We start from the raw sequence: 24352 nt of genomic DNA on the forward strand, positions 1-24352 counted from the left end.
AAAGAGAACAAAATTTAATATCTAAAAATATATAAGCAAAATTTATTGCCTAAAACTGAACAAATCCAAAACGATACTTTAACCTAAAATATATTACACGCATTCTTCATTTTAGTAATTTGAATTTTGGACGACAACTCGAATTGGTGAAAACGACATGTCGTAATAGAGAAAGCATATTAAAAGCTGGATCCCTTTGGAGGTAAATGCGAATCGGCCATGGAAGACGATTCCTTGCAGAAGGTTGCGATTTCAGGCCCAATCTTAGCTTCTTTGATCCAACGCTTCTCCTCCTCCTCCGGCGCCGTCGACGGCCTTCTTTTCGGTCATGTCTCCGACGTTACCCTTTTATCGCTCTCTGATGATTCATCTTCTTCAACCGACACCCAACCATCACTACGCGTCGCCACCGTCACCGGGTTTCTCTGCTCCGGTACCACCAATAGCTTTTACGACTCTCTCGGACGTGTAGATTCACAATCGCTTAACCGTCTTCTCGACCGACACCAGTCCGACGGTCAAGCTCAACCCCACGATTCTTTTCTAGGTTGGTTTTCCGGCCGCCGGAGGACTCAGCTTCGACCTTCCATGCGTGAATACTTAGTGAGTTCCTCTTTATCTTCGATGAAGCAATTGTCGTTTCCTGTTAAGGATGCTGTGAATCCCACCAATTTTATCCCTAGTGTGTTTCTGCTTCTTACTTCGCCGCTATCCGATCAAATTATCCACACACACGAGTACCGCGCTTTCCAATTTCGGTCTTCCAATGAGTTCTTTGAGCCGAAATCGATTGACATTGTGAATATTGGGCCGGCATTTCGTGGTCACTATGGATCGTTTATCCCTAATTCTCCTTTTCCCCATTTGCCCTGCGAGATGCGAGCTTCTCCGATGAATGAGGATAAGAATGATGATAATTTGAACATGATGAAGCAAAACTCGAAAGACCAGAAGCAAATGAATGTGTGCGCTGAAGGATTTGATGTTGGGAACTTGACCCGTTTACTGGGTTCTGAGGCAGCAAATTATACTGCTGGGTTGGAGGATTTATACGAAAAAATGCTTGCCAAGACCGAGTGCTTGGCGCGGCTTGTTGAGGAGAGCTCTGCACAGGTTCTTGAGCAGGTAATTTATCACTTCTGTATGAATGAAACATTTAGGACTAACAGCAAACATGCCAATTAGGCATGCTCGTTAGGTGGATTTTTATGTTTTAGTGACTAGTGAATTGTTCTATATGTTTTTCATTGCTTAATGGTTCTTTTGATTGTTCAATTTCTTCAAGGTTTTATGCTAATCATTCCCAATGTTTTGCAGGAAAACCACAACAGGAAGTTAAGATATAAAGTTGCAAGGTACCCTGGATTTGAGTAAGAAATTTGTTCGTACGACGGACGTTTTTGTTCATGTAAGCTAATTTCTTCCTCTCCTATTATCATACTTTCATTTGCATCTCTAATGATTTCGCTATGAGACCTGTGTGGCGTATGTAATTTGCATTCAATAATGTACTTGTAATGAGGCAAAATGGGATCAATCATTTTATATGTAGTTAATGGTTAACATTTTATTTTATCATTAGGTTGGGTAATGCAAAAAGGACTTTGAGTTAAAGTTGTTTAGTTTAGTCAAGTTTCGAGATAAGTGGTCTTCCCCAAAAGAAGGTCTTATTCTTACGAAGAGAATTTTTAAGATGAGTGTTGGAGATGTCTAATAGTATGTGATCCTGATTCATTATGTTTCTTAAGTTTTGCTTCTCCTTGAAATGAACTGTGCTAACATTCTTCTTTTGATTTTTTTGAGGTACAGATTCTTAAATCTTTCTGTATCCATTATCATTTCTTGATTGAAATGTCTGTAGTTGATTTGGATAAAAGAATAAGGGTATAATCCAAGGCAAGCGTTGACGCCCAGATTATTGTTTCATGAGTAACCAATATTCAAAGAATCTATTGGTTTTTTCTCTTCCCTTAATGAAGAGTGAAAAGCCAATTCTCAATTGTTTGCTTTCTTGAAGTTTGACTGAATGTAGTATTGATTTTTCCCCTTATAGGTGTTCGCAATGACTAGTTCTTTTTTAAGCCTAGACACTATATAGGCATAGCCCACCCTTCCATATATAGCACAAGAAAGTAAACGCCCCTCCCCTCCATTTTCCACCCTGAAACTGATGGAAAAAGAAAGAAGTGGAGGGAGTTCATCCCATGTTTTCTTACTTCCTACCGACTCTCATCACTCTCCTTTACTGTCATGTCTTCATTCACTGACTAAAAAGTTTAGGGCAAACACAAATTTAAATATCGTTCGATACCATGTTTCGCAATCATTATGGGACTGATTGATGCTATCTTTTGAACATTCAAGTTCGATTTGGTATCACTAATTTATTATATTTGACCTGTTGGCTTTGCACTTCTAACTTTATTTCCCTGGTTCAAATGCAAATTCTTTGACTATTTTATTAAGCACCTAGATAAATGTAAAGTCATCAAACAACCCCACTATTTTTATCCATGATGTCGGGAGTGTCATTAGAAATCATGTGAAACTGTCCATTTAGGTAGAGAAACAAGATCTGCAACATCTATATCTAAGTTTTATTTCTTCATTTTCATCTAAATTTGGGAAGCAGGGATTGGAAGAAGTCGACCTTGGAACGAAACTGCAAACTTTTGCCATCAAGACCTGAATGCTGCATGCTGTTGACATTACAGTGGTGACTTTTTGAGCTGTATGGAGCTACCAAGCAATCCTGAGAAGTCCTAGGAATGACCTTAAGTTTAGGCAGTTGTTTGTTTGGTGGATGTCATGATATCATCAAAAGATAGAATGAGTTCCCTCACATCCTAGAGCGCCATTCCCTACCTTTTGTGACTTGAAGAACCTACCCTGTTTGATATGATTTCATATATTCTGTACAAAAGTGTTCTGTTATTGATTGGACTCCGTATCAATGTTGCTACTTCTAAGTTTTTTTTTTTTAGTGATTTCTCAGATTCCATTCGGGGAAAAGCTTGTAGATACTTTCCAGCTCTAAGGTGTGCTGTTGAGGTGTATTTTTGGTGCTTTGTTCTTTTAGAGTTGTGATTGAGAAGGAATTCTTATTTTGTTCACAGGTTATTGTGTATTGATCTCTAGTATTCATTGGGATTTTGAAAAGAATAAAGAATACTTGAAGATCCCTCTCAGATAAGAACCAATATGTGGATGAAAGGGTAAGTACTGAGATTTATTTTGAGGGTATTTGATTGCTTGGAAGAAACAAGCTCCCTTTTTCCTCATTTTTCTAACAAGCTATTGGGAAAAGAGCTTCCTACCCAAAAAGGATATCGCTTCATTGGTAAAATTATTTTGCCATGGTATTGTAACAACTAAAATATAGTTGCTCGTGTTGGTAGATTTAGATGAACACTTGGTGTTACTAGATGAATATGACTAGCGACAAAACTATAAAGAGCGATGATTTCCTCATCGTATCTATCTCTATCGATGATTGATTTGAAAATTTTGTTATAACTATTTTTACCTTTTGAAATAAATTATTATTATAATTAGTTTAATTATTTATATACTTTAAAAGCTAGTCTAAATGTGGAAAAATAATCTTGATATATTTTCTTGTTAATTCTGATTAAGCCTCTCCACAAACTGTAGCCCTACAGAAAAGAAATACAAATCTTCAGTAATAGATTTCAGTATTGATAATCTTTTGTTAATTCTAATCAAACCAGAATTCTTAACATATTCTTTCTATGAAAGTCAGATAGAAGTCTTCAACTAATAAATTATCACTGTCCATCGTGGTGGACAACAATATACCTACTGAATATGTAGTGTGGATCTTTGAACTTTTTGCATGAGCGGGGAGAAAAATGTTGCTACTTTTGTAAACTGTCTTTGGACTTTGCGAGAAAAATCCTAATTGAATTTGTAGTCTATTTTATTATATTTGTGAAAAATCCTAATTGAATTTGAAAGAACTTATTCAACTTAGTTTGAGAGATTGAGATCTCCTTAATGACTCATTCAAATACAAAGATTAACAATTTTTTTTTGAAAAAAAAAACAGTAATGGACGAAGAGAAAGAAATCACTTGAATTAATAAATTCTAATGGAGGACTCAAACCATTTTTTTAATTGTGTGATTGAGGAATTGGGTCTTTAACTTCGAAGAAAGAAGACCATGTTAATTATTACTAAACTAAGTTTTTATTTTGGCACCTAAATTGAAATTAGTATAATAACTAATTCAGAGACTTAAACAAATAGAATCATAGCTACATAGTAGCATTTTTGTCGATATTTTTACATTTTCATGTTCTTTTAGAATAAATTATATTCTCATAAATTTATGAGAAATGAATTGACATTCCCATTATATCGTAAAATAACTTTCACGAAATATAAAATAAGCAAAAAAATATCACTAATGTAATATAAATAATCAATTTTTTTTTGTGAACATCAACATTTTAATTCGATATATATCTTTCAAAATTTAAAGGTATAAATTATTTTTTTTTTCCTCCAAATCATTTTCAAACTTCTATTAAAAGCAAATGAGTTAAAGGGAGGAAAAAAATGATAAGAAAAGAAGAATAAACAAAAACTTTGATAACGTTGACAAATAAAATGACAAATGACAAATAAAATGACATTTGACAAATGACAAATGATAACGTTGACAAAAACTTTGACAAATGATGATAACGCTGTGAGTAAGATGAGATATTCATATAAAATGACAAATAAACCATCCGTACGAATAGGTCCATATATTTCTAAACATTACATTATTAGTTCTTAATATTACATTGTTAGTTCTTAACATTGATGTTAGTTTTTAATTTAGTTCCTAACTCTTATAATTTACCCTTTCAACTTTAAATTTCTCACTGAAGTACACACTTTTAAGTTTTTAATGTTCATGAAAACAACTAGAGTGTCACATGTTGGCTAACTTTTCCTTTTAATAACATATTTGGGTCTTAAAATCGAATGCTTAGACTAAGTAGAGAAAAAGCAAATCAATAACTACATTAGGGTTGAATTGTTTATACCATATCAAACCAAATATTTTCCATCGGTACAATTACAGTGAAAAATAGTTGCAAATAAACCCCTAAAAGAATGAGTAATTAAAAGTGAGAATTTGAATTTGGGTCCTCCTCAAGTGGCAATGGGTTTGTACACAAAGGAAAAGAATTATTATGGTTTCTAAGCCATTCGAATGGAAGATGATGCATTGATTCATTATACACACACATGCCCGCATGGATCCTTTATCACCTCCATCTTTTCACAGTTCAATTCATCGGAACATACGCTGCAATGCAATCTCCCTATTCCTCTTCCGATTTCAACCTCTCCACCGCCACCCTGGCGATTGATTTGCTGTTCCATCCAGATCAGTAGGATGAAATCGATTTTACCCGTAATATGGAAATTATTACTCTATGATGATCTGTTGTTGACGATAATGTACGAAATATGAAGCCAACAACGTTTTATAATTTCTTTAAAATGTGTGAAATTCTAATCCTCTTAGTACAACAACTTTGGTCTGCAAATTTATGGTGAGAGAAAAACTTGTCTATCTCCTTCCTCCTTCCAAAACTTGTCCTAAGGGTCCAAACACATTGAGTATAAAAAGGGACTTCCACACTCAAAACTAGGTGAGAATGCAATTGAGAATATTATATTTTCCTTTTTACAAATTTTTCATCCAATAGGTGTTCATGTTCACAATTACTAGTTTATTTGTAAGCCTAGGCACCATTACCCACAAAGCTTCCACATAGCTCAACAAAATACAATCTTTTATTTTTTTTTCACAATTGTTATGGACTCTTCATTGCTATGTGTTAATTTGCAAGTTAGATTAGGTATCACTATGGTATTGTATTCAAACCATTGGGTTTGCATTTTTAATTTTATTTCTCGCTAATAGTAAAAAAATTTCAAGTGGAGATTATTAAATGAAAATTTTGAGTAAGAAACTATTTATTATTATTTTATTCAAAACTTGTATTCCCACGTTGCTAGCAATGTGAAGCCTCCCATATAAATCCATACATTCATTCATGGGTATGGGTTTGGGACCTATGGACACCCAAGTTTTGGAAGGAGTGAGGAGATAAGCAAATATAGGTTTGTCAACATCTCCACATGTGCGTGCAAACGTTATAAAGAGAGCGAGATCTGCGACTCAACCCTTCTAATCAGTTTTTGTTCTTGCCTTTTGTGTTTTGACCAGGCGTTTTGCCCACTAGACATTTTGGTCATTTGGCGAGGTGATCTCTAGCTAAGCGACTTGACCAAGCGAGATACCAGTACATTACGCAAGATACAAGGCAAGGACACACGCATTCAGTTTAGGCGTTTTGTCTAGGCGTTAAGGCTTTTCAACGGATCACTCCTTCTAGTCAATTTGCAACAACAATTTTAAGACGATTCATTCTGCTGCAATGGCCAGGCAATTCCAAGGCAATTTGACATCCTTTGACCTCAACCATCATTTTTGCTTTGAAGGAGCACACTTCAAGAGATGGAAGAAGAATATGTTGTTCTTCCTTACTTTGAAGAAAGTCACTGCCGCATGTATAACCACTGAAAAACCAGAGGTTCCAGAAACCAATCCAACAGAGGAGAAAATCAACAATCTTATCACATGGACAAAGACGTACTTCATATGTAAAAATTTATTTCTTAATAGTCTTACTGATGAGTAGTATGATTATTACAGTACCATATTTATCGCAAAAGAAGTATAAGATGCGTTACAGAAAAAGTATAACACTAAGGAAGCGGGATCGAAGAAGTATGCGATAAGCCGATACCTGTGATATCAAATGACTGATGATAGATCCGTGGAGGCTCAATAACATGAAATTCATAATATCGCACATGAAATATTAGTGAAGGTATGACGCTTGACGATCAATTTCAAGTTGCAGTTATTATTGAAAAATTGCCTCCTCTATGGAAAGATTTCAAGAATACTCTAAGGCCCAAAACAAAGAAGTTCTCGCTGGAAAGTCTCATCACGCGTCTAAGGATGGAGGAGGAGGCGAGAAAACATGATCAAAAGGAGGAAATAAACACAATTCCTAGAAAGAAGTCTACCACAGTTCTGAAACCGGATCTAAAGCCAAAAGGAAACAAGATGAAACGCGGATCCAATAAATAAAACTACTTGTAAAAACCTCAATCCAGAAGTACGGTACATGTAGTTTGTTATAATTGTAATAAAACTGGCCATATAGCTAGAAATTGTAGAAACAGAAATCGTCCTAATGCGCAGACGAACCTGGTAGAAGTAGATTTATGGCTATGATCACAAAAGTAAATGTGATTGGAGTCTGAAGGTTGGTGACTAGACATTGATGCATCTCACCACGTCTTTCAAGACCTTAGCTTATTTAGAAAATATAATGAGATTAAGGATAAGAAAATCCTTCAAGGAGATCGTCACACAACTAAGGTGGCCGATGTTGGAGAAGTAGAACTAAAATTCACATATGACAAGATGCTTGTATTGAAGGAAGTTCTAAATTTGAAAGAATTTGGTCTTTGGATATTCCCTCAATAAGGTTTGCTTCACACAAACCATAAGATCATACTTGTTTCCTTTAACTAAACACTATGTCGGAAAGGGTTACGTTATGATAGCATGTTTAAATTGAATTTAGAAATGAATAAGAAATTATCTTTTGCTTACATGTTATCTACTTTTAATGTTTGGCATGCTACACTCTATCATGTTAATAAAAGACTAATTAGCAACATGAGTAGATTGAATCTTTTACCTAAGTTATCTTTGCAAGAATTTGAGAAATGTGCATGTTGTAGTCAAGCTGCTAAGATAACAAAGACTTCGCATAAATCTGTAACTAAGGTAACATAGCCTTTAAAATTAATTCATTCCAATTTATGTGAATTCGATGGCACGTTAACTAGGAACAGTAAAAGGTATGCTATAACCTTTATAGATGACTGTTTCGACTACACTTTTATTTACCTGCTTAATAATAAAAGTAATGCCTTTGACATTTCAATGTATTTGTAACTGAAATATAGAATCAGTTTAACAAAAGAATTATGAGACTTCGTAGTGACAGAGAAACTGAATATAACTCAATTGCTGTCAATGAGTTTTATAACTCAAAAGGAATAATACACGAAACAACTACACCTTATTCTTCTGAAATGAAAGGAAAAGCTGAAAGGAATAATAGAACTCTAGCTAAGTTATAGTAGTTGCTATCTTATTTGAAACAGGAGCAACACTATCTTGGTGGGTGAAATAATTAAAACAGTTAACTTTGTCCTAAATAAGATTACCAAATCAAATAGTAAAACTTAACCATACGAAGTCCTTAAGAATAAAACACCAAACTTGTCTTATCTTAGAATATAGGGATGTCTAGCTTATGTTAGAATATCTGATCCAAAAAGAAGAAAACTAGTCAGTAGAGCTTATGACTATGTCTTCATAGGATACGCTGAAAATAGTAAAACCTATATGTTCTATGACTTAGAGAACAAGGTAATCATAGAATCAAATGACGTAGATTTTTTAGAGAATAGATTTCCTTTTAAATCTAGAAATAGTGGGGGTTTAAATAGTCAAACTAGTGGGGGCTCAAGTTCAAGTAGTCTACCTTCAATTAGAATCCAAACTCAAGATAAGGAAGTAGATCATGAACCTAAAAGAAGCAAGAGAGCTAGTACCATAAAAGACTTTGGACAAGACTTTGAAATGTATAACAAAGAAGATCCAAAAGATCTAACAGAGGTCTTATCCTCGTGCCAATTTATGGCAAGAAGCTATCAATGATGAAATTGACTCTCTCGAATCTAATAAAAAACTATAAAAAGTATTCGCCGTCAACAAATTTATTTGCACAAAAAAGCATAACGGTAAAACGTCTTAAAGAGAGTGAGATTCCCGACTTAACTCTTCTAACCAGTTTTTGTTCTTGCGTTTTGTGTTTTGACCTAGCGATTTAATCAGGCTTCATGACCACTAGACGTTTTGGTCATTTGACGAGGTGATCATTAGTAGGGCATATCAGCAGGCAAGGTGATCTCTAGCTAGGCGACTTGACCAGGTGAGATACCAGTACATTACACAAGATACAAGGCAAGAGAAGCACGCATTCAGTCTAAATGTTTTATCTAAGCGTTAAGGCTTCTCAATAAATCACTCCTTCTAGGTGATTTGCAACAACACTGGCTTCCTATGTGAACTCTCTGATGTTTTATTAAGCACACAGATAAATATAAAGTCACTAAACGACCCAGTGATTCTATCCACAATGAAAGGGAGTGTCATTAGAAACCAAGCAAAACTGTGCATTTAGGTAGAGAAAACAAAGATTCTGCGACATCTATTTCTTTATCTAATTTCCATTTATTCATTTTCATCTAAATTTGGTAAACAGAGAATTGCAGGAACAAAACTGCAAATTTTTGGCATCAAGACTTGAATGCTGCATGATGCGTTGATATTACAATGGTGACTTTCTGGGCTGTATGGAGCTACCAAAGCGAGCCTGAGAAGTCCTAGGAATGTAAGTTTTGACAGTTTGTTTGTTTGGTGGATATCATCAATTAGAATGAGTTGCCTCACAACCTTTGCTTTGTGTATGAAGTTCACCTTCTTTAAGCTCATTCCCTATCTTTTGTCCCTTGAAGAACCTACTCTGTTTGATATGATTCATATTCCAAACAAAATGTTCTGTTATTGATTGGACTCCTTATAAATGTTGCTACCTCATTCTGATTTGTTTTATGACTTCTCAGATTCCTTTTAGGAAAAAGCTTATAATACTTTCCAGCTCTAAGGTGTGCTGTTGGGTTTTTTTTTTTTTTTTTCTTTGCATTTTTTTTATTCTTTTAGAGTTGTGATTGAGAAGGAATTCTTATTTTGTTCACAAGTTCTTGTGTAGTGATCTCTAGTATTCTTAGGGCTTTTGTTTTCTTAAAAGAAAAAATAATACTTGAATATTCCTCCCAAAACATGATCAGACAAGAACCAATATGTAGATGAAAATGGTAAGTAATGAAACTTATTTTTAAGGATATTTGATTATTTGGAAGAAAGATGGTCCCTTTCTGTCTCATTTGTCAAACAAGTTGCTCTCGGAAAAAAATGTGCTTCTTTCCTTTAAAGGATACAATAATAGCTTCAATACAAAAATTATTTTGCACAAACGTTGGAACACCTTGGAGTTTGGAACCACAGCTATTATCTGTAATATCTGTAATAGTTTGTATTTGAATACAAACTATTACAGTCCAATTATAATAACCAATTCTTAGCCCCAAACACCTCCTAAGAAGTTGCTTTGGATGCCGAGTTGATTTTTGTTGTTTGTTGTTATTATAGATAGCTTATGTATTTGAAATGAATAATATTTTAGTTTGAATTATAATAACAGAGAACATCGACTATTAGAATGAAAAATCTAAACATGGTGTATTATATTAGTCCACCTCACCCAAAGCAAAGTGGGACCCAAATTTTTCTTAAAAATTAATTGTCGTATATAAAATGATTTGAACACTTGTAAGTCGAATTAATTTTAGTATATAATTAGTGACAGGTGAATTTGAAATAGACACGATCAGTATTAAGTCAAACTTTACTAGCGATTCAACTGACTGTGTGGAAATAACAATGATAAAGAAATATGAAGAATGAGGGTCTCATTCAAGTGGATCCTACAAGATGATCTACATCAAAGCAATAGTAAAGGACAATGCTGTATACTCTGTTATGTTATTGAATGCAAGATTAGTCAATATGAGGATATGAAAAATGGAAAACTTTTTTATTATTATTATTATTTTAGTGCAACAATGGTGACAGTGAAGATGGAATAATTTATTATTTTTTTTTAAAAAATCATCTTATACTACTAAGCTCACTTTAATTTAGGTTCACTTTAATTTAGGTGTTTACTTAAGATAATGTATTATAAGATACAAATTTAAACTAGAAATTGAGATTTTCCCTTACTTTGAGTATATTATTTTTATTTTTTGATATTTCAAGTTAGAGTGAGTTATTATAGTCGATCCCGTATTTGGGGTCTTCAATTGTAATAGTTAATTTTTCAAGCTATTATAATCTAAAATCAAGTTTAGTATTAGTGTTTCAAATTTCTCTTTATTATAGTATTTATTATTTTTTATAATGTTTACTATTTCTTACTCTTCATCTGCATCTTCATTAGAGCGTAAAATATTTTCAACCTATATTAAAATTAGTTTGCACCGTAAATACATATTATTATTAGGAGTTTCTTCAAAATTTTAACAAACCAGCAAAATATTTACATTGTATAAAACTTTTGAAAACGGAAAAAACCCACAATGAAAAATACTAAAAATGTCTCAGTCAACACGCGACTAATAGACCACACACACATGTGTAATTCTTCTTCTAAACAATTATGATACGCGATTATGTGAGATATGATAAGTATCAACACTGGCCACGCACTCGTGTGTAATTATTCTTCTAAACGAAAGATCATGGTACGCGATCGTGTAAAAAATGATACACGATCGTGTAGGAAATGATACATGATTGTAAGTTCATGATAAACAATAGTTTTGAAAAGTCATGGTAAACGATCATGTAGTTCATCTAATTTATCCACGACACATTGAAAAAAAATATAAGATTAATGATTGATCGAAAACAAAGATAATAATAGCAGAAGTATAAAGAAAAAGAACAATAATAATTGTAGAACAATGATTATGAATTCAAAAAAATATAAAATAAAAATTGTAGTAGAAGAAGAGAAGTAGAGACCGCCGCGGTGAAAAATATGGAAAGGAAAAAAGAAGAAATCGGAGCCGTGTGAAATTCAAAAGCGACAAGCGCAAACTTAAAATATTTAAAGAAATAATCGATTTCATGGACTTTTTATTTTGTTATACAAGCCATAAATATTGTAGTGTTAAGTTACATTACCGTATTATTACATGAAAATATAATAAACGAAATGCTCTAACCATCCTTGAAATAAACATTTTAATGAAAACAAAATTATATTTCATGTTTCAAATATAAGTTTAGTAGAAGATTCAGAAATTGGATACTAAAGCAATTGAAAACTTGATGCAGTTACTAAAATATTAAATATTATGTGACGATGAAATGCTGCATGTTCAAAAAATTGTATAAAAATTGCACTAGCTAAATTTTATCAATTCTAAATATTAATAGGTGATAAATAGTAACATGAAGTTTATGGATATCTAATATCGAAATAATCTAAAATTTTGATATATTATCGGAAATATTATAATTTATTTTAAAGGTTGTATTAAAAGTGAAAGCGTGGAGGAAGGAAAAAGAGAAAGAAAAAAAGAAAAGAAACAAACACTTTGGTGCTGTTGCTGAGAAAGACTGGGTGAGAAGGAGATGGGGCATATACGTAAATTGACCAACACACCATCCGTGCGGATGGGCCCCACGCGTAAGACGGACACTACTTTTTGTTTTTAGTTATTTTGCATAGAAAAAGATATATATATATATATCAATAGCTTGGGGAACAAGTAGGTTACCTTCATCATCTGGTAAGCATTGCCCAAATTCCAATTCCCACCTTCATAATTATCCTCTCACTCCCCTTTTTCCTTTTCTTTTTTCCCTTTTACTTCAACTCAAAATGCCAATTTCATATTTTATACTCTCATCTCACAAATCATTAAATTTTCATTTTTACTTAACTCCAATACTTATACAAATATAAATTTAAGGTAACTGTTTTGTTTTTAAAAATTATGGTTAATTTTTTTTCTATTTTTTAAAAGGAATTTTATTTATTTATTTATTTATTTTATGAGTCAAATTCTGAAATTAAAACTTTTTTTGTGCTAAATTTTCAAGACACTGGAAACGAATAGATAGCAAAACAAAAGAATTTAGAATCATGGTAAAATAAGCATCATTTTCAGAAACGAAAAAACCAAGAGTCAATCGTCATCAAAATGTGTTGGTAATTAATTTTTTGTTTATGATACTTCAAAATTAAGAATTTAGCTTCTCTCAATCTTTCACAATTGCTTGTATCTTTTTAGTTTTCGTCTTTTACTTCTTTCTTAATTCCTAATCAAATTTCAAATAAAAAAAACAAAATTTTATCGAAAATTTAGTTAAGAATTGGACTCCTTCACTTAAAGAAAAAAAAAAGCAAAACATTGATAAAATATAGATAATAAAGAAAAAAAAAACTAGAGATAGAAGTGGTAATTGTAGACTTAATCTTAAAAAAAACAAAAGAAAAAAAAATCAGAAAAGCAATAACAAATGTTTACAAAAATCCAACCTCAACCTTAAAACTTTGACATTTAAAACTCGTAGATCTACCTGACACAAAAATCAAAAGTCTTTTTAAATTTATATCGAATAGAACAGTTTATTTTAATCTGGTAGGAACTTATTATATTTAGGGACCGAAGAAAAATAAAGATTAGAAAGCAATGACCAAATATGTAATTTAAGTTAAAAGAGAAACTTCGTGGCTAAGAAAGAAAACGAAAGAAACACAAAACACCACGTACGATCTCTTTGGATGTGACTCTCAAGATGGCCTGAATTCCCCACCACTCCCTCAACACCCTTCACGTCATCAATCTTTTGGATATTTTCCCAAACCTTCATATTGCCTTTTTCACTTCCTTCTTCATCATAGATATAGATGCCTATAAAACCCCTTCTCTTTGGTTTCCTTACCCCTTTTGCTTCTCTTCTCTTCTAAAACTCTTATTTACCCAAAAAACAAAAATCCCAAAACCAAAGGCAAAACCATTGTTTTTCTTTGTTTCAACCAGTGAGAGGAGTTTGAAGAAAGCGCATGACGTCTGAGAATTCTAGTGGGTTAGTTTTTTTCTTTTCTTCTCTGTCCAAACTTTTGATTTTCTATTTCTGATTTTCTCCATCTGGTTTTTCTCTCAATGATTTGTTCTTATTAAGTTTTCTTATGTTGTTTGATTTTAGAGGAAAGACATCAAGAAAGAGGCGAAATGGGTATGTTTCAGTAGTGGACACTCTAAACAAGTGGAAGAAGTTGAATAATCAATTGGAGGATTTGGCTAAAGATGGAGGAGTAGAGGAAACTCGTAGAGTTCCAGCTAAGGGCTCCAAGAAAGGTTGCATGAGAGGGAAAGGAGGACCTCAGAATTCAGATTGCAATTTTAGAGGTGTTAGACAGAGGACATGGGGAAAATGGGTAGCTGAAATTAGAGAGCCAATTGCGAGTAACAATAATACCCGTTTGAAGAAGAAAGGCACTCGTTTATGGCTAGGCACTTTCTCCACTGCTCACCAGGCTGCTCATGCTTATGATGAAGCTGCCAAAGCCATGTATGGCCCTTTTGCTCGTCTTAATTTTCCTGATTCTTCTTCTCCTCCTGTTATGAAACCATTAACATCAGAGCATTCTGATACGATATCTCCTGTTGCTTCTTCCTCCTCTTCTTCTTCGTTCTTTAATGGAGTACCTGCAGAGAAAATGAAGGGCTGTTATTCAATGGACAAGCAAGAGAATTGTGAGTATGAATCAATGGAGGAACTGAAGGTGAAAGTGGAAGAAACAGCAAGAAGTAGAGTCCATTGCACAGATATTAAACCCAATTCATTTTATGATTCTAACATTGGGAACAGATCAGAAGGAAATATAATGGAAGGGTTAGCTGATGTTTTAAGAAGCCATGATCAGAATAGCCCTTCTGAGCTTTGTTTTAAATTTGAAGCTATGGATACAAATGGCTGCAATGACTTGAATGAATGCAATCAATATGTGCTACAGAAGCTTCAGAGTGATCCATATGGAAGAACTTACTGGATTCCAGCCGAGTGGGAGATCGGCGATCTTGGGTCTGCGACGGTGATGGAAGGAAAGCCAATGGAGATTGAGAGCTATGGAGATTGTATGGCCTTCAACCGTGATCTGGGTTTGTTGCTGGATCGGCAAAAACACATGGGAGTTGGTGACCAGAGAGTTGATGATTGTAACAACTTTGAGTTTTTGAGACCTGATTATGATTTTGGGTTGGAGGAGGAACGAAAGTGGCTTGATTTATGCTTCCATGGATGAAGATTGAAAGTTTAGGCAGTGTAGTTTTTTCTTTCGTTACAATTCTATTCTATTTTGAGCGTACATAGTAGTTTCATTTCTTCTTCTTTTTGTAGACCCCTGTTCTTTTGTGCACCTTGAATAACATGAGATATTAGAATGAAGTATCAATATTCATTTGTTTCTTGATTACATTTACAACTTTGAATTCGTTCCTTCAAGTACATAATTAACGAATAATAAAACAATTACCCCCTTCATGTTAATTTTAATGATTGAGACTAAGAAGAAAACCTCATCCGGTGAATATTGCGGCGAACTGTCTGACATGATCGGGAACTGTTGCATTGATGAGGGCAGCTCTGGTTTAACAGATAAAAAGCTGTCGTATCAGTTGCGAGTCAGAGTTGGTGGAGCTTTTAAAAAGCTAGGGAACATATCCAAATCCTCGTGGTATTCAACCCCTTTAAGAGATGAGCTTTACGAAGTTCAAGAAGCCTTTTAGTTCAGTCACTTTTTCCGTCGACCTCATTGAAAACCAACTCCCATGGCCCACTCTTCGTGCCTAATCTGGGATCAGTGAAATAGACACATATAGGAGAGAAGTTAACCACTAGGGAATTTAAAATGTTCCGTACTACCTAAACCAAGGAAATTTTCTTGATGAATATGTGGATTATTGGGGCAGTGTGTTTGAGATGAACTCGCTTAATGATGAATTATTGCCGGAAGATATTGAATATTACTAGTTAGGTAGGCCTACTAATTAGTGATGCCTAATTCAGTTGGCTAGTTGGCTATTGGAATGAAAGTGACGTTTTCTATATCAGGTGTGTTCTCACTAAAATCTCAACAAGCAACAAATCCGATTAGCAAATGTTTAATGACGACAAATTTTAACAAAATCAGATGATACCTCCAGATTCCAGCTACTAAACGCAACATCATGAACAGAAACAATCCACTCCAAACCCCAGGGAGACCGAATGTGGGAGTGACCACGAGCAGGAAAATAGAAGAAACCAATCCAACAAGCACCTGCTCTCTTCCAATCCAAATTAATATTATATCTTTAAAAAACAAACCAAAAAAGAAAGAAAAAGGAAGCTCAAATTAATCGTTGCAAGACGAATAAGGGAATATACCATGGAGTAAGCTGCATATCCGAAGTCTGAAACTCCATAGTAGAGCCCATCTACAACGAAGGCCAGTGCATTTACTGGTTGCGATCCAGCAACAAACTGCAAAAATATGACTGGGTTATATTAGGTCTAACGATCAAAATAACCTTGTCTGGCATGCAGGGGACATAAATAGATCTCTTTAGGGAAGCAACTAGCAAAATTCATTTCCCCCCCAAACTCAGGATGGATACCATATTTTCTCCAACTCTACAGCAATAGGGTTTCGTACACGTACCAAACAAGTACATATTGCATAAAAATTGAATTCTCATGCAGGGATTCTAGGTGGCCTGAACAAATATGTTACATGAAGAAATTTGATCCAAAATATAAGAAATTTAAAAGTCATGCACAGTATAATCCATCTACTGTCAAGCAGTCACCAGAAAGGTACAAAGCCAAAAGTAAATTATCCAGATAACATATTCTTACCAACGACCCAGATCGTGCAGTTTCCAGGACTTCTGCATCGGCACTGAATAAACCAGAAAATGCGCCAAATCCCAGGAATAAGATAATCGCCAAAGAAATTCCTGAGATCAAACCAATCTGTAACAAAGAGGTATCCAGATTCAGTTGTGGTTGTTTTTTTCAACAGAAACAATACATGAGACAGAGGTAACAAAAGATCTTTTGAGCTAAAAAAACACCAGAGATGGTATGATGACGTTGGAATTACTATTGACCTGTAAAGTTCTATAAATCACTTGACGCGAATGTTTATAGTCTTGTAAGGTGAAGCTACCTGCCAATAATGCCTGCAAAACAAGAACATGAATGTATATATTCATCAGGACCAATAAAACAACATATATTCTTTTAGCTGTCTGTAACATGAAGATGAAATTTAGCAGTGTAACCCAGTTAAGAATAGAACAGCACAAAAAAAATTTACATGGAATAAATAGACAAAACGTTTTTTTTTTCCATAGGAATGTACACAAGAACCATTCAACAACAAATATTCTGCTTCTAAAGCCCACTTCACCACCAAGGGCAAATGACAACAAAATCTTCACCATCCAAGACAAAAATGAATCATCCAGGTGACTATTTATCTACATTACTTAAATAACTTCGAAGTTTCACAGCATCAAATACTATTCGTCTTCTCAGATCACTCCTACAATAAGCTCGAACGCTGATAGTTCAAAATGCTAATTATTACAATTACTTGTCTTGCTCATAAATAAATCTAACACGAACACATAGAGACCATTGGCAGAATTCAAAACCAAGAAACTAATTCTATAGAAGATCACGGGTGAGTTTTGTGATCAGTGAGATAAACCTTGACGTAACTGAATGCTTAGTATAAATAGCAACAAAACCAACAAAAAAGTTAAAGGCTTCGCTGAATAATGAATATAAGTTAATTTAGGAGGAAACCTCTGTACCTGACCAGCCAGTGCTAAAGCATCAGTAAGCAAAGATATAGCCATCCATATTTGTACACTAATTTGATAACCGGCCATGGGTACAGGACCCTCTCTAGCCGCCATGGATGTGGCTAGAGTCAGGGTTACAAGGACAGCCAATGTCCGGGCCATCAAGAGACCACCTGAGACAAAAGCCAGAATTAGAAGAAATTTTAAGTAAACAAACATTTAAAAAGAAAAAACAACACTGAAGAATTTCGAGGACGTGAACCATTTGGATCTCGATCTTTGAAGACTAAAGAATTACGGAACAAGTAAGGAAAGAGGCACGATGAACAAGTAATTGGTGGATGGAAACTGACTTCCTGTGATAAGATTCTTTCCCTTCTATCTTCCGTCCGAATAAATAGCAAAGTCACAATCTATAGAAAAGATGTTCTCCTACAGAATGTTAATACAATAAAAAAATGCCCACATCTGTTTTGGTATACTGACAAAGGATCCATGGTCCATATAGTAAAGACGTGGCTGATCCATTAAACAAACCGTGGGTACAGTTGTTAAGCCAGTTCATTTCCGGCAATATTGATATGACCAAAACATCTAGGCGACAGATAGAATGGCTAGAAGAGATTACATGTAGGTAAAAGAAAATACCAGATTGGAGATAGCGCGCAATTCTACCCCCATCGATGCTTGAAAGAGTAAAAGATATTTCTCCGTTTAATCTCCATAAAAGAATAAAAGCAATCAGATACCTGCTAACAGAGGGCATCAGATCGTCAGGAAAGAACAAGAACATCCTTTTCCTAATCTTTACTTAGGAACTCGTCTCAAAGCGCTTAAGCTAAATAAATAAGTTTACCACATTGTTGACGTACTCAGATATCACAGTAGCAATTGCAGCACCTCCAATGCCAAAACCACAAAAGAATATCAACAATGGATCCAGTATTGCATTGAGAAAATTACCAGCAGCTGACAGAAAAATCAATATTGATTAAAAAGATATTAATAAATTTTGAACAATTTTCATATTCACATCACAAGAAAATCAAGAAGGGTGCCCCATTCACACAAATCACAGAAGAATAAGAAGATATAACATCAATAAGCAGAAACATTTAGCAGAAGTGGCACTCAAATGTTCCAAGAACCTTACCAGTAGCATATAGTGGTGTTTTTGTATCCTTAAATCCACGAAAAGTACCCTGTGCAGCAAGTGCAATGACAATAGGTGGAGCACCAAAGGCTCTCAGAGACAAAAATTGCTCTGCAGGTGCACGCATTGATGAATCCTACAAATATGTTATATATTTGTGGTCATTGAGAAAGATGACATGTAAAACTATTATCAAACAAGTATATGTGAGACTAAATTTCATGCAGAAGACATAAAAGAAAGATATTTCGAGATATGAATGAAATATAAGGGAGGATAGGAAGCCAAAATATTATAAAATGAATTGGTTAAGGTTGACATACAACAGGTATACCCATGATATCCATTAGAGTCCCTGAACCAAGAGACAGCATAACAGCTTCAGCAATTCCAAGACACGTAGCAAGTGCTAAAGAAGTGGAGACAGAGGAAAGGAGCTTCTTTTCTTGTGTATCTTCAATGTCATCTATATGGTAAAACCAAAAAAAATCCATGATTACATAAAGGACAATGTGGAATTCTTTTTTTAAAAAATTCACTGAATCCAAAAGTGTAATTACCAATATCTGTTTGAACAATGTTTTTCTCATCGGTATTAATCAATGCCTGCTCTTCAGCAACAAATGAAGTAGTGATATTGAGTAAAGGAACATTGAATAACTTCGACACCAAATTGAATACTGAAGCTGATACCCCAACCGCCGCCAATTCAGTAGATCCTACAAAGAGAAGGTATATGACATGCTGCTGCAGTCATCAATATAACCTCCAATAAGATGAAACATAACTTCTAAAATTAATTTCAAATTCTTCCTGTCATCATAGTCCACACTCATCTGAAGTTCAACTACGAACTTCAACCTCCAATTCAATACTCCAGAATCAAGATGATTAACTAGTATGAGAAATGGTTTCTTTTGCACAATTCAGATAAAGATTACCGTAACTTAAAACATGAAGCAAAATTATACCTATATGACCAACAAAAGCTGTGTCAATCAGCGATGCAATTGGATCAGCAGCCAAAGCCAGTGCAGCAGGCAATGCAATCGCCAATATGTCCAGCGCAAGTTCATCAAACTTAAAAGCAGCATCTCTAGGAAATTTTAAAAAACAAAAAAAAATCAGATTCTAGAATTGAAGATATTAACTAATAAAGACCGTTGCTATATTCAAACTTCAACCAATTTCGGCCTGGTGCTCTATCCATCACTTACCTAAAACGATTTACAGACGCAGACAGGAAGGAGTTGGACGAATTCTTGTCGAGTCTGTTTCGACGGACCTGATCCGATGAGGCTGTAGACTTCGATTCTTCCAGCGGACTCTTCAGGGAAGAAGTAGTAAGATTCTTGTGGAAAGAAGGTTTTGGAAGATAAGGAAACAGGAGCCCGCAGTTGGCGTTTCTACGCAGCATTTGGCACTTGAATGATAAATTAGTGTGGGTATTGAAGGATGGAGCATAGATAGAGAGACCGGTGGCCATCTCCGGTCACAGAGAAATGGAACAGTGGAAAGGGCGGGCAGTGGAGGTTGCGAAAGGGGAAGATGAAACAATATATATTAGTCGCAATTTGTAAGGACGAGCTTTCGACGGACAGAATTGCAGCTCGCCATAGAAATATCTTGGTGGGTCTTTTCTTTTGACTAAAATAACGGGATTTCCACATAGATGGCCTATTTTGGGGGCACAAATGAAATCTCCCCAAAGTTTCAAAATTTTGTTAAAAGGAGCCCAGCTAACCGACGACGCCCTAACATTCGTGCTTCAAATCACTCATTCCTGCTTTAATTGTATCTTACAAAAGAAAAACAATAATAATAAAATTTAACAATTACGGGTTGATCGTCCATTTATGTTGTGTCGTAAATACGATCAAAGTTTCACGTTCACTAGATAATAAGATATCATAAATATGTAAGGAAGAACAACTTTCACTAATTGTATGATCTCTTTCAAATGAAGAACCAAAACTAAAATTGTGAAGGTTTATGTTGAAGTGGACGATATGATATTAGATGTCAAACAAAATAAGTGAAAATGCAAGTATTGTGATATTCATAAGTGGTTGGGCTTCAAGATAAATGGAAAATGTTATAAAAATAAGAAATATTGATTTGTCTCATAAGTTCATAAATTGTGAAGCACATTGTAATAGAAAAAATATTTATGAAACATAACCTGATAATTGCAATTACATCTTCAATTTACAATACAATTATTTAAATGGGACTTCTAAATTATATAATAATGACAAATCTGAACTCTCAAATTTATACACCGTACATCAATATTGATTAGAGATCAAGAGACACAAGATTTCTCGAACCACTTGTACTATACTAATGTCATATTATATCGTCGAATTGATACAAAAATTTAAACTAATTAGGAAAAGTAAATTTAATATTATTATCTAACTTTACGGTTTAAAATTAATTGTTTAAAGATTAATTTTTTTTAAAGTTTTCTATTTGTGGTCTCAATTTTATTTAATTTTTATCATTATCCAATTTCTCTTCAATAATGTAAATTAGAACATATTAACAAAACTCAAGACACATTGAATAATATAAAAAAAAAAACTCAAGGTTATCAATCTACCTAAACACTAACAATTCTTCAAATCTTAGACCTTAAACAATTACTTTAATTGCAGTTGAGATTTGTATAAATGCAGTTGAGATTTGTATCCTAACAAATAAATTTTATATTATTATATTAGTCAACTTGAGCTACTACAATATAAACATTGACACCATATATACACACATTCCAAAATAACATTATCAATATATTTTGACATGTGTTGGATAATTTACAGCGAGAAATTAAAATGAAAATCTTCCAAATGTATTTTACAAAATATAATACTTGAAAATGTTCGTATTAAATGTGGGGCATTATTTAGATGTATCATAGACATCACACATCTTGGTACCTCTATTTTTACTTTCCACGTAAAAAAGTATTGAAATATTCTAAAAAAACGAAAAAGCAAAATCTGTCACATGACAAGTTATGATTAGACAATTTAATGAGATATAACTAAAATATTTTTCGCTTAATATTGTCCATGATAAATGTATCCAAATTTAAAATATATGAGGATTTTAGTACGTAAAAAGCCAACTCGTGAACTATTCATGTTAGGGGAAATGCCTATATATCAATGCTGCTATTGAGTATTAACATTGTCAACAAAATAGTAACATGCATGACATGCTATTAGATAAATCTGGACTAACCTAGTAGGTCAATAATCATTGTAATTGTTGATAAAGAAGCCCATTGTCGTTTTAATTTATTTATAGCATGTAAAATGGACCAAGATATATAACTAAATAACAAAACATTTTTACCCTTTTTATTATCCTTATTATTATTTAGAGTTCAACAAAAAATATATGAAACCTAAATACTCATGTCTCTTCTTGATTGCTCAACTATATACTCAAGTTGACAAATTACAATCATGATCTTTGTCATTATTTTACAGTATAACATTATAACTATAGATGATTCCAGCAAAATAATACGATTTAAAGTGATTTCTATTGTTAAAGTTTTAACTAAATATAATATATTATTTTTCCCTTTTATTACAATTGAAAAATGAAGAAACAAAGGAAAAACAAAGACTAAAAATTGTTGGCAAAATGGCTTGAGTAATTCTTTAATTGCTCAAATTTAGGACGTGAGGGTTTGTCTAGCGTGAAAAGTCAAATCCTAAGCGATCATATATTAGAAGCTTAAGCTTAAGATGTTAGGAGAATTCAATTGATTATGAGACAAATATCTTTAACCAAACAACATAGACAACGAAGTTCTAATAGTGTCAACCTTAAATATAATTTAATTTACTATATGAGATATTTTTACTTTTTTTTTTTAATTCAACAAATATAATATAATCAGATATTAATTAATCTTCAATTTTTGATAAGATAATTGGTGTTTCTTCTCCATTTAAAGCTATATTGCCTTCAAATAATAAACCAGGCACATTGATGTAAAGAAATACATTGTCGATTTGCTAAGATAAGGTAAGAAAAAAGTTATTGAGACTTTATTTTGTAATAAAACAACAAAGGACACTTTTAACAACAAAAATGAATATGGGGGTACATGTTCTCTAACAAAAAAGTTGAATATGAAATTTATCATCCCAATGATATCATAAGTTGCATTTCTACTCTCTCATGTGATCTTTACCCTGCTAGTTCAATTTTGATATAAAAATCAACTGCAATTAAAAAGGGTGTAGGAAAAGATTGACAATTTCTACATATTCACAACCATAAAATAAAAAAGGGCAAAAAGTTTATATATATATATATATATATATATATATGAGAGTATATTTAGAATTGACTCTCTACTACTATTTGCCCTACAAAAGTACTTTAGATATACTATATTTTGCTACTTTCACCCAAAAAAGCATATATAGGTGTTTCCAAACCTTTATTGTTAATTTATTTAAATAAATAAATAAAAAATTAGTGTATATCAAAACTATTACAAACAAAGTTTAATGGGTAAATGTTATTCAAATCTCCAACCTTATCTATGCGGTAAAACAAATTATTAGAAAACAAAAAACAACAAAAACTCAAGTCTAAATCAAGTTCAAGTTCATATCATTGGAAACGTAAAATGGAATTTTCAACGCTAAAATATTACAATATGCCCTAATCAAATTAATTATTCAAAAGCTTAAATTGATAGGTAACGAAACAAATTAAACACCAAAAATTTGATAGAAATAATGAAAATAAAAGCATAAACAGTAGACTACACATTTAAAAGGCATAAAAGCCTCAAGATTATAATCTACCATCAATTTTTTCGAATCCTTCCCCCCTATTATACTAAAAAAGAATAGATAGAAATTTCAATCCAATGCTTTATGCGACATCCCATTGCAAAAACCAAACATTACGAAAAGATGGAAAAACCTTACCTTCGAAAACAACGCAAATTAAAAGAGTCGGAGAGCTAAAAAATGAATGAAAGAATTCAAAACAACAAGTCACAAAAATCTTAAAAAAAAAAAAAAAAGGAATAAGAAAAGAAATAAAGATATGAGAGAGCAAATATGGTATCGTGGAGACGTTATATCTATGGAAATGTGTACATTCTTCATCTCCATGGCCAGTAATGACTGAAAAAAGAGAGCAAGAAGAAGCCGGGAAACTCAGGATGGATAGCGCCAAGAAATAATAAGATCATGATGTCGGGGGAGCTGATTCGAACGGAGGACGCGGCGCTATCCCTCCTGAGCTTAACGGACTCTTCCGTGCTTTGAATAGAAGAAATAGAGGTTTTCGGATTGGTTTTTGTGTGGTTTTTATTTTGTTTTGATATATGGAGAGAATTGAAGGTGTAGTAGGAAGAAAGGCCACCAAACAAAAGTAAATGCTATGTGTGGGGGAAGAACGTAGCTAATTGGCATCGTATTTATAGCCTCAACGTGCCATTGTATTTCTATTTCTCCTCTTTCTTTTTCATTTATTCT

At 33.4% G+C, this 24352-nt stretch overlaps 3 protein-coding genes and 1 non-coding gene across 8 annotated transcripts; 2 read left to right on the top strand and 2 right to left on the bottom strand.

Annotated features, from left to right (window-relative positions):
• Window positions 1-185: 185 nt before the first annotated feature.
• LOC103502164 (uncharacterized) lies at window positions 186-3516 on the top strand. Of its 2 annotated transcripts, XR_540474.3 has the most exons (4): window positions 193-1125; window positions 1318-1408; window positions 2633-3038; window positions 3117-3516. XR_540474.3 is itself a non-coding variant. In XM_008466011.3 (3 exons), exons 1-2 carry the CDS (start codon window positions 220-222, stop codon window positions 1372-1374), a joined length of 963 nt encoding a protein of 320 aa, XP_008464233.2. In that variant the 5' UTR covers window positions 186-219; the 3' UTR covers window positions 1375-1408; window positions 2633-3188. The 2 variants fall into 2 exon arrangements, 1 of the variants encoding a protein (XP_008464233.2); XM_008466011.3 differs by having other exon boundaries at window positions 186-1125; window positions 2633-3188.
• A 6554-nt stretch (window positions 3517-10070) lies between these two features.
• On the top strand, window positions 10071-15297 carry LOC103502162 (ethylene-responsive transcription factor ERF036). Its single transcript, XM_008466008.3, has 2 exons — window positions 10071-13907; window positions 14028-15297. The coding sequence occupies exons 1-2, from the start codon at window positions 13885-13887 to the stop codon at window positions 15124-15126; spliced, it is 1122 nt and encodes a 373-aa protein (XP_008464230.1). The 5' UTR covers window positions 10071-13884; the 3' UTR covers window positions 15127-15297.
• Window positions 15258-20516, bottom strand: LOC103502163 (protein DETOXIFICATION 44, chloroplastic). 4 transcript variants are annotated; one of them, XM_008466009.3, is made up of 13 exons: window positions 20048-20516; window positions 19802-19926; window positions 19391-19549; window positions 19154-19296; window positions 18831-18966; window positions 18550-18646; window positions 18326-18426; window positions 17687-17850; window positions 16976-17047; window positions 16722-16838; window positions 16251-16346; window positions 16022-16143; window positions 15258-15675 (listed from the first exon to the last, which is right to left on the bottom strand). In XM_008466009.3, exons 1-13 carry the CDS (start codon window positions 20314-20316, stop codon window positions 15612-15614), a joined length of 1665 nt encoding a protein of 554 aa, XP_008464231.1. In that variant the 5' UTR covers window positions 20317-20516; the 3' UTR covers window positions 15258-15611. The 4 variants fall into 4 exon arrangements, 2 of the variants coding, with proteins under 2 accessions (XP_008464231.1, XP_008464232.1); XM_008466010.3 differs by having other exon boundaries at window positions 16022-16150; XR_007822752.1 differs by lacking the exon at window positions 15258-15675 and having other exon boundaries at window positions 16022-16150; window positions 16251-16360.
• Window positions 20517-24017: 3501 nt separating this feature from the next.
• MIR390D (microRNA MIR390d) lies at window positions 24018-24129 on the bottom strand. The gene has a single exon (NR_120750.1). It is a non-coding gene; the product is annotated as a microRNA MIR390d (primary transcript).
• Window positions 24130-24352: the final 223 nt, after the last annotated feature.

Source organism: Cucumis melo, chromosome 8 (genome assembly GCF_025177605.1).
Source record: "Cucumis melo cultivar AY chromosome 8, USDA_Cmelo_AY_1.0, whole genome shotgun sequence".
Lineage (NCBI taxonomy): Eukaryota > Viridiplantae > Streptophyta > Magnoliopsida > Cucurbitales > Cucurbitaceae > Cucumis > Cucumis melo.

Bases quoted from the DNA above. Each gene is read 5' to 3' on its own strand.
- LOC103502164 (XM_008466011.3), top strand. From the start codon at position 220: ATGGAAGACGATTCCTTGCAGAAGGTTGCGATTTCAGGCCCAATCTTA. The intron at 1,126-1,317 runs GTAATTTATCAC...AATGTTTTGCAG, and splicing joins CTGCACAGGTTCTTGAGCAG to GAAAACCACAACAGGAAGTT.
- LOC103502162 (XM_008466008.3), top strand. From the start codon at position 13,885: ATGACGTCTGAGAATTCTAGTGG. The intron at 13,908-14,027 runs GTTAGTTTTTTT...GTTTGATTTTAG, and splicing joins ACGTCTGAGAATTCTAGTGG to AGGAAAGACATCAAGAAAGA.
- LOC103502163 (XM_008466009.3), bottom strand. From the start codon at position 20,316: ATGGCCACCGGTCTCTCTATCTATGCTCCATCCTTCAATACCCACACT. The intron at 16,839-16,975 runs GTCAATAGTAAT...TCTTTGTTACAG, and splicing joins TGATTTATAGAACTTTACAG to ATTGGTTTGATCTCAGGAAT. The intron at 15,676-16,021 runs GTATCATCTGAT...CACTGATCCCAG, and splicing joins TTAGTAGCTGGAATCTGGAG to ATTAGGCACGAAGAGTGGGC.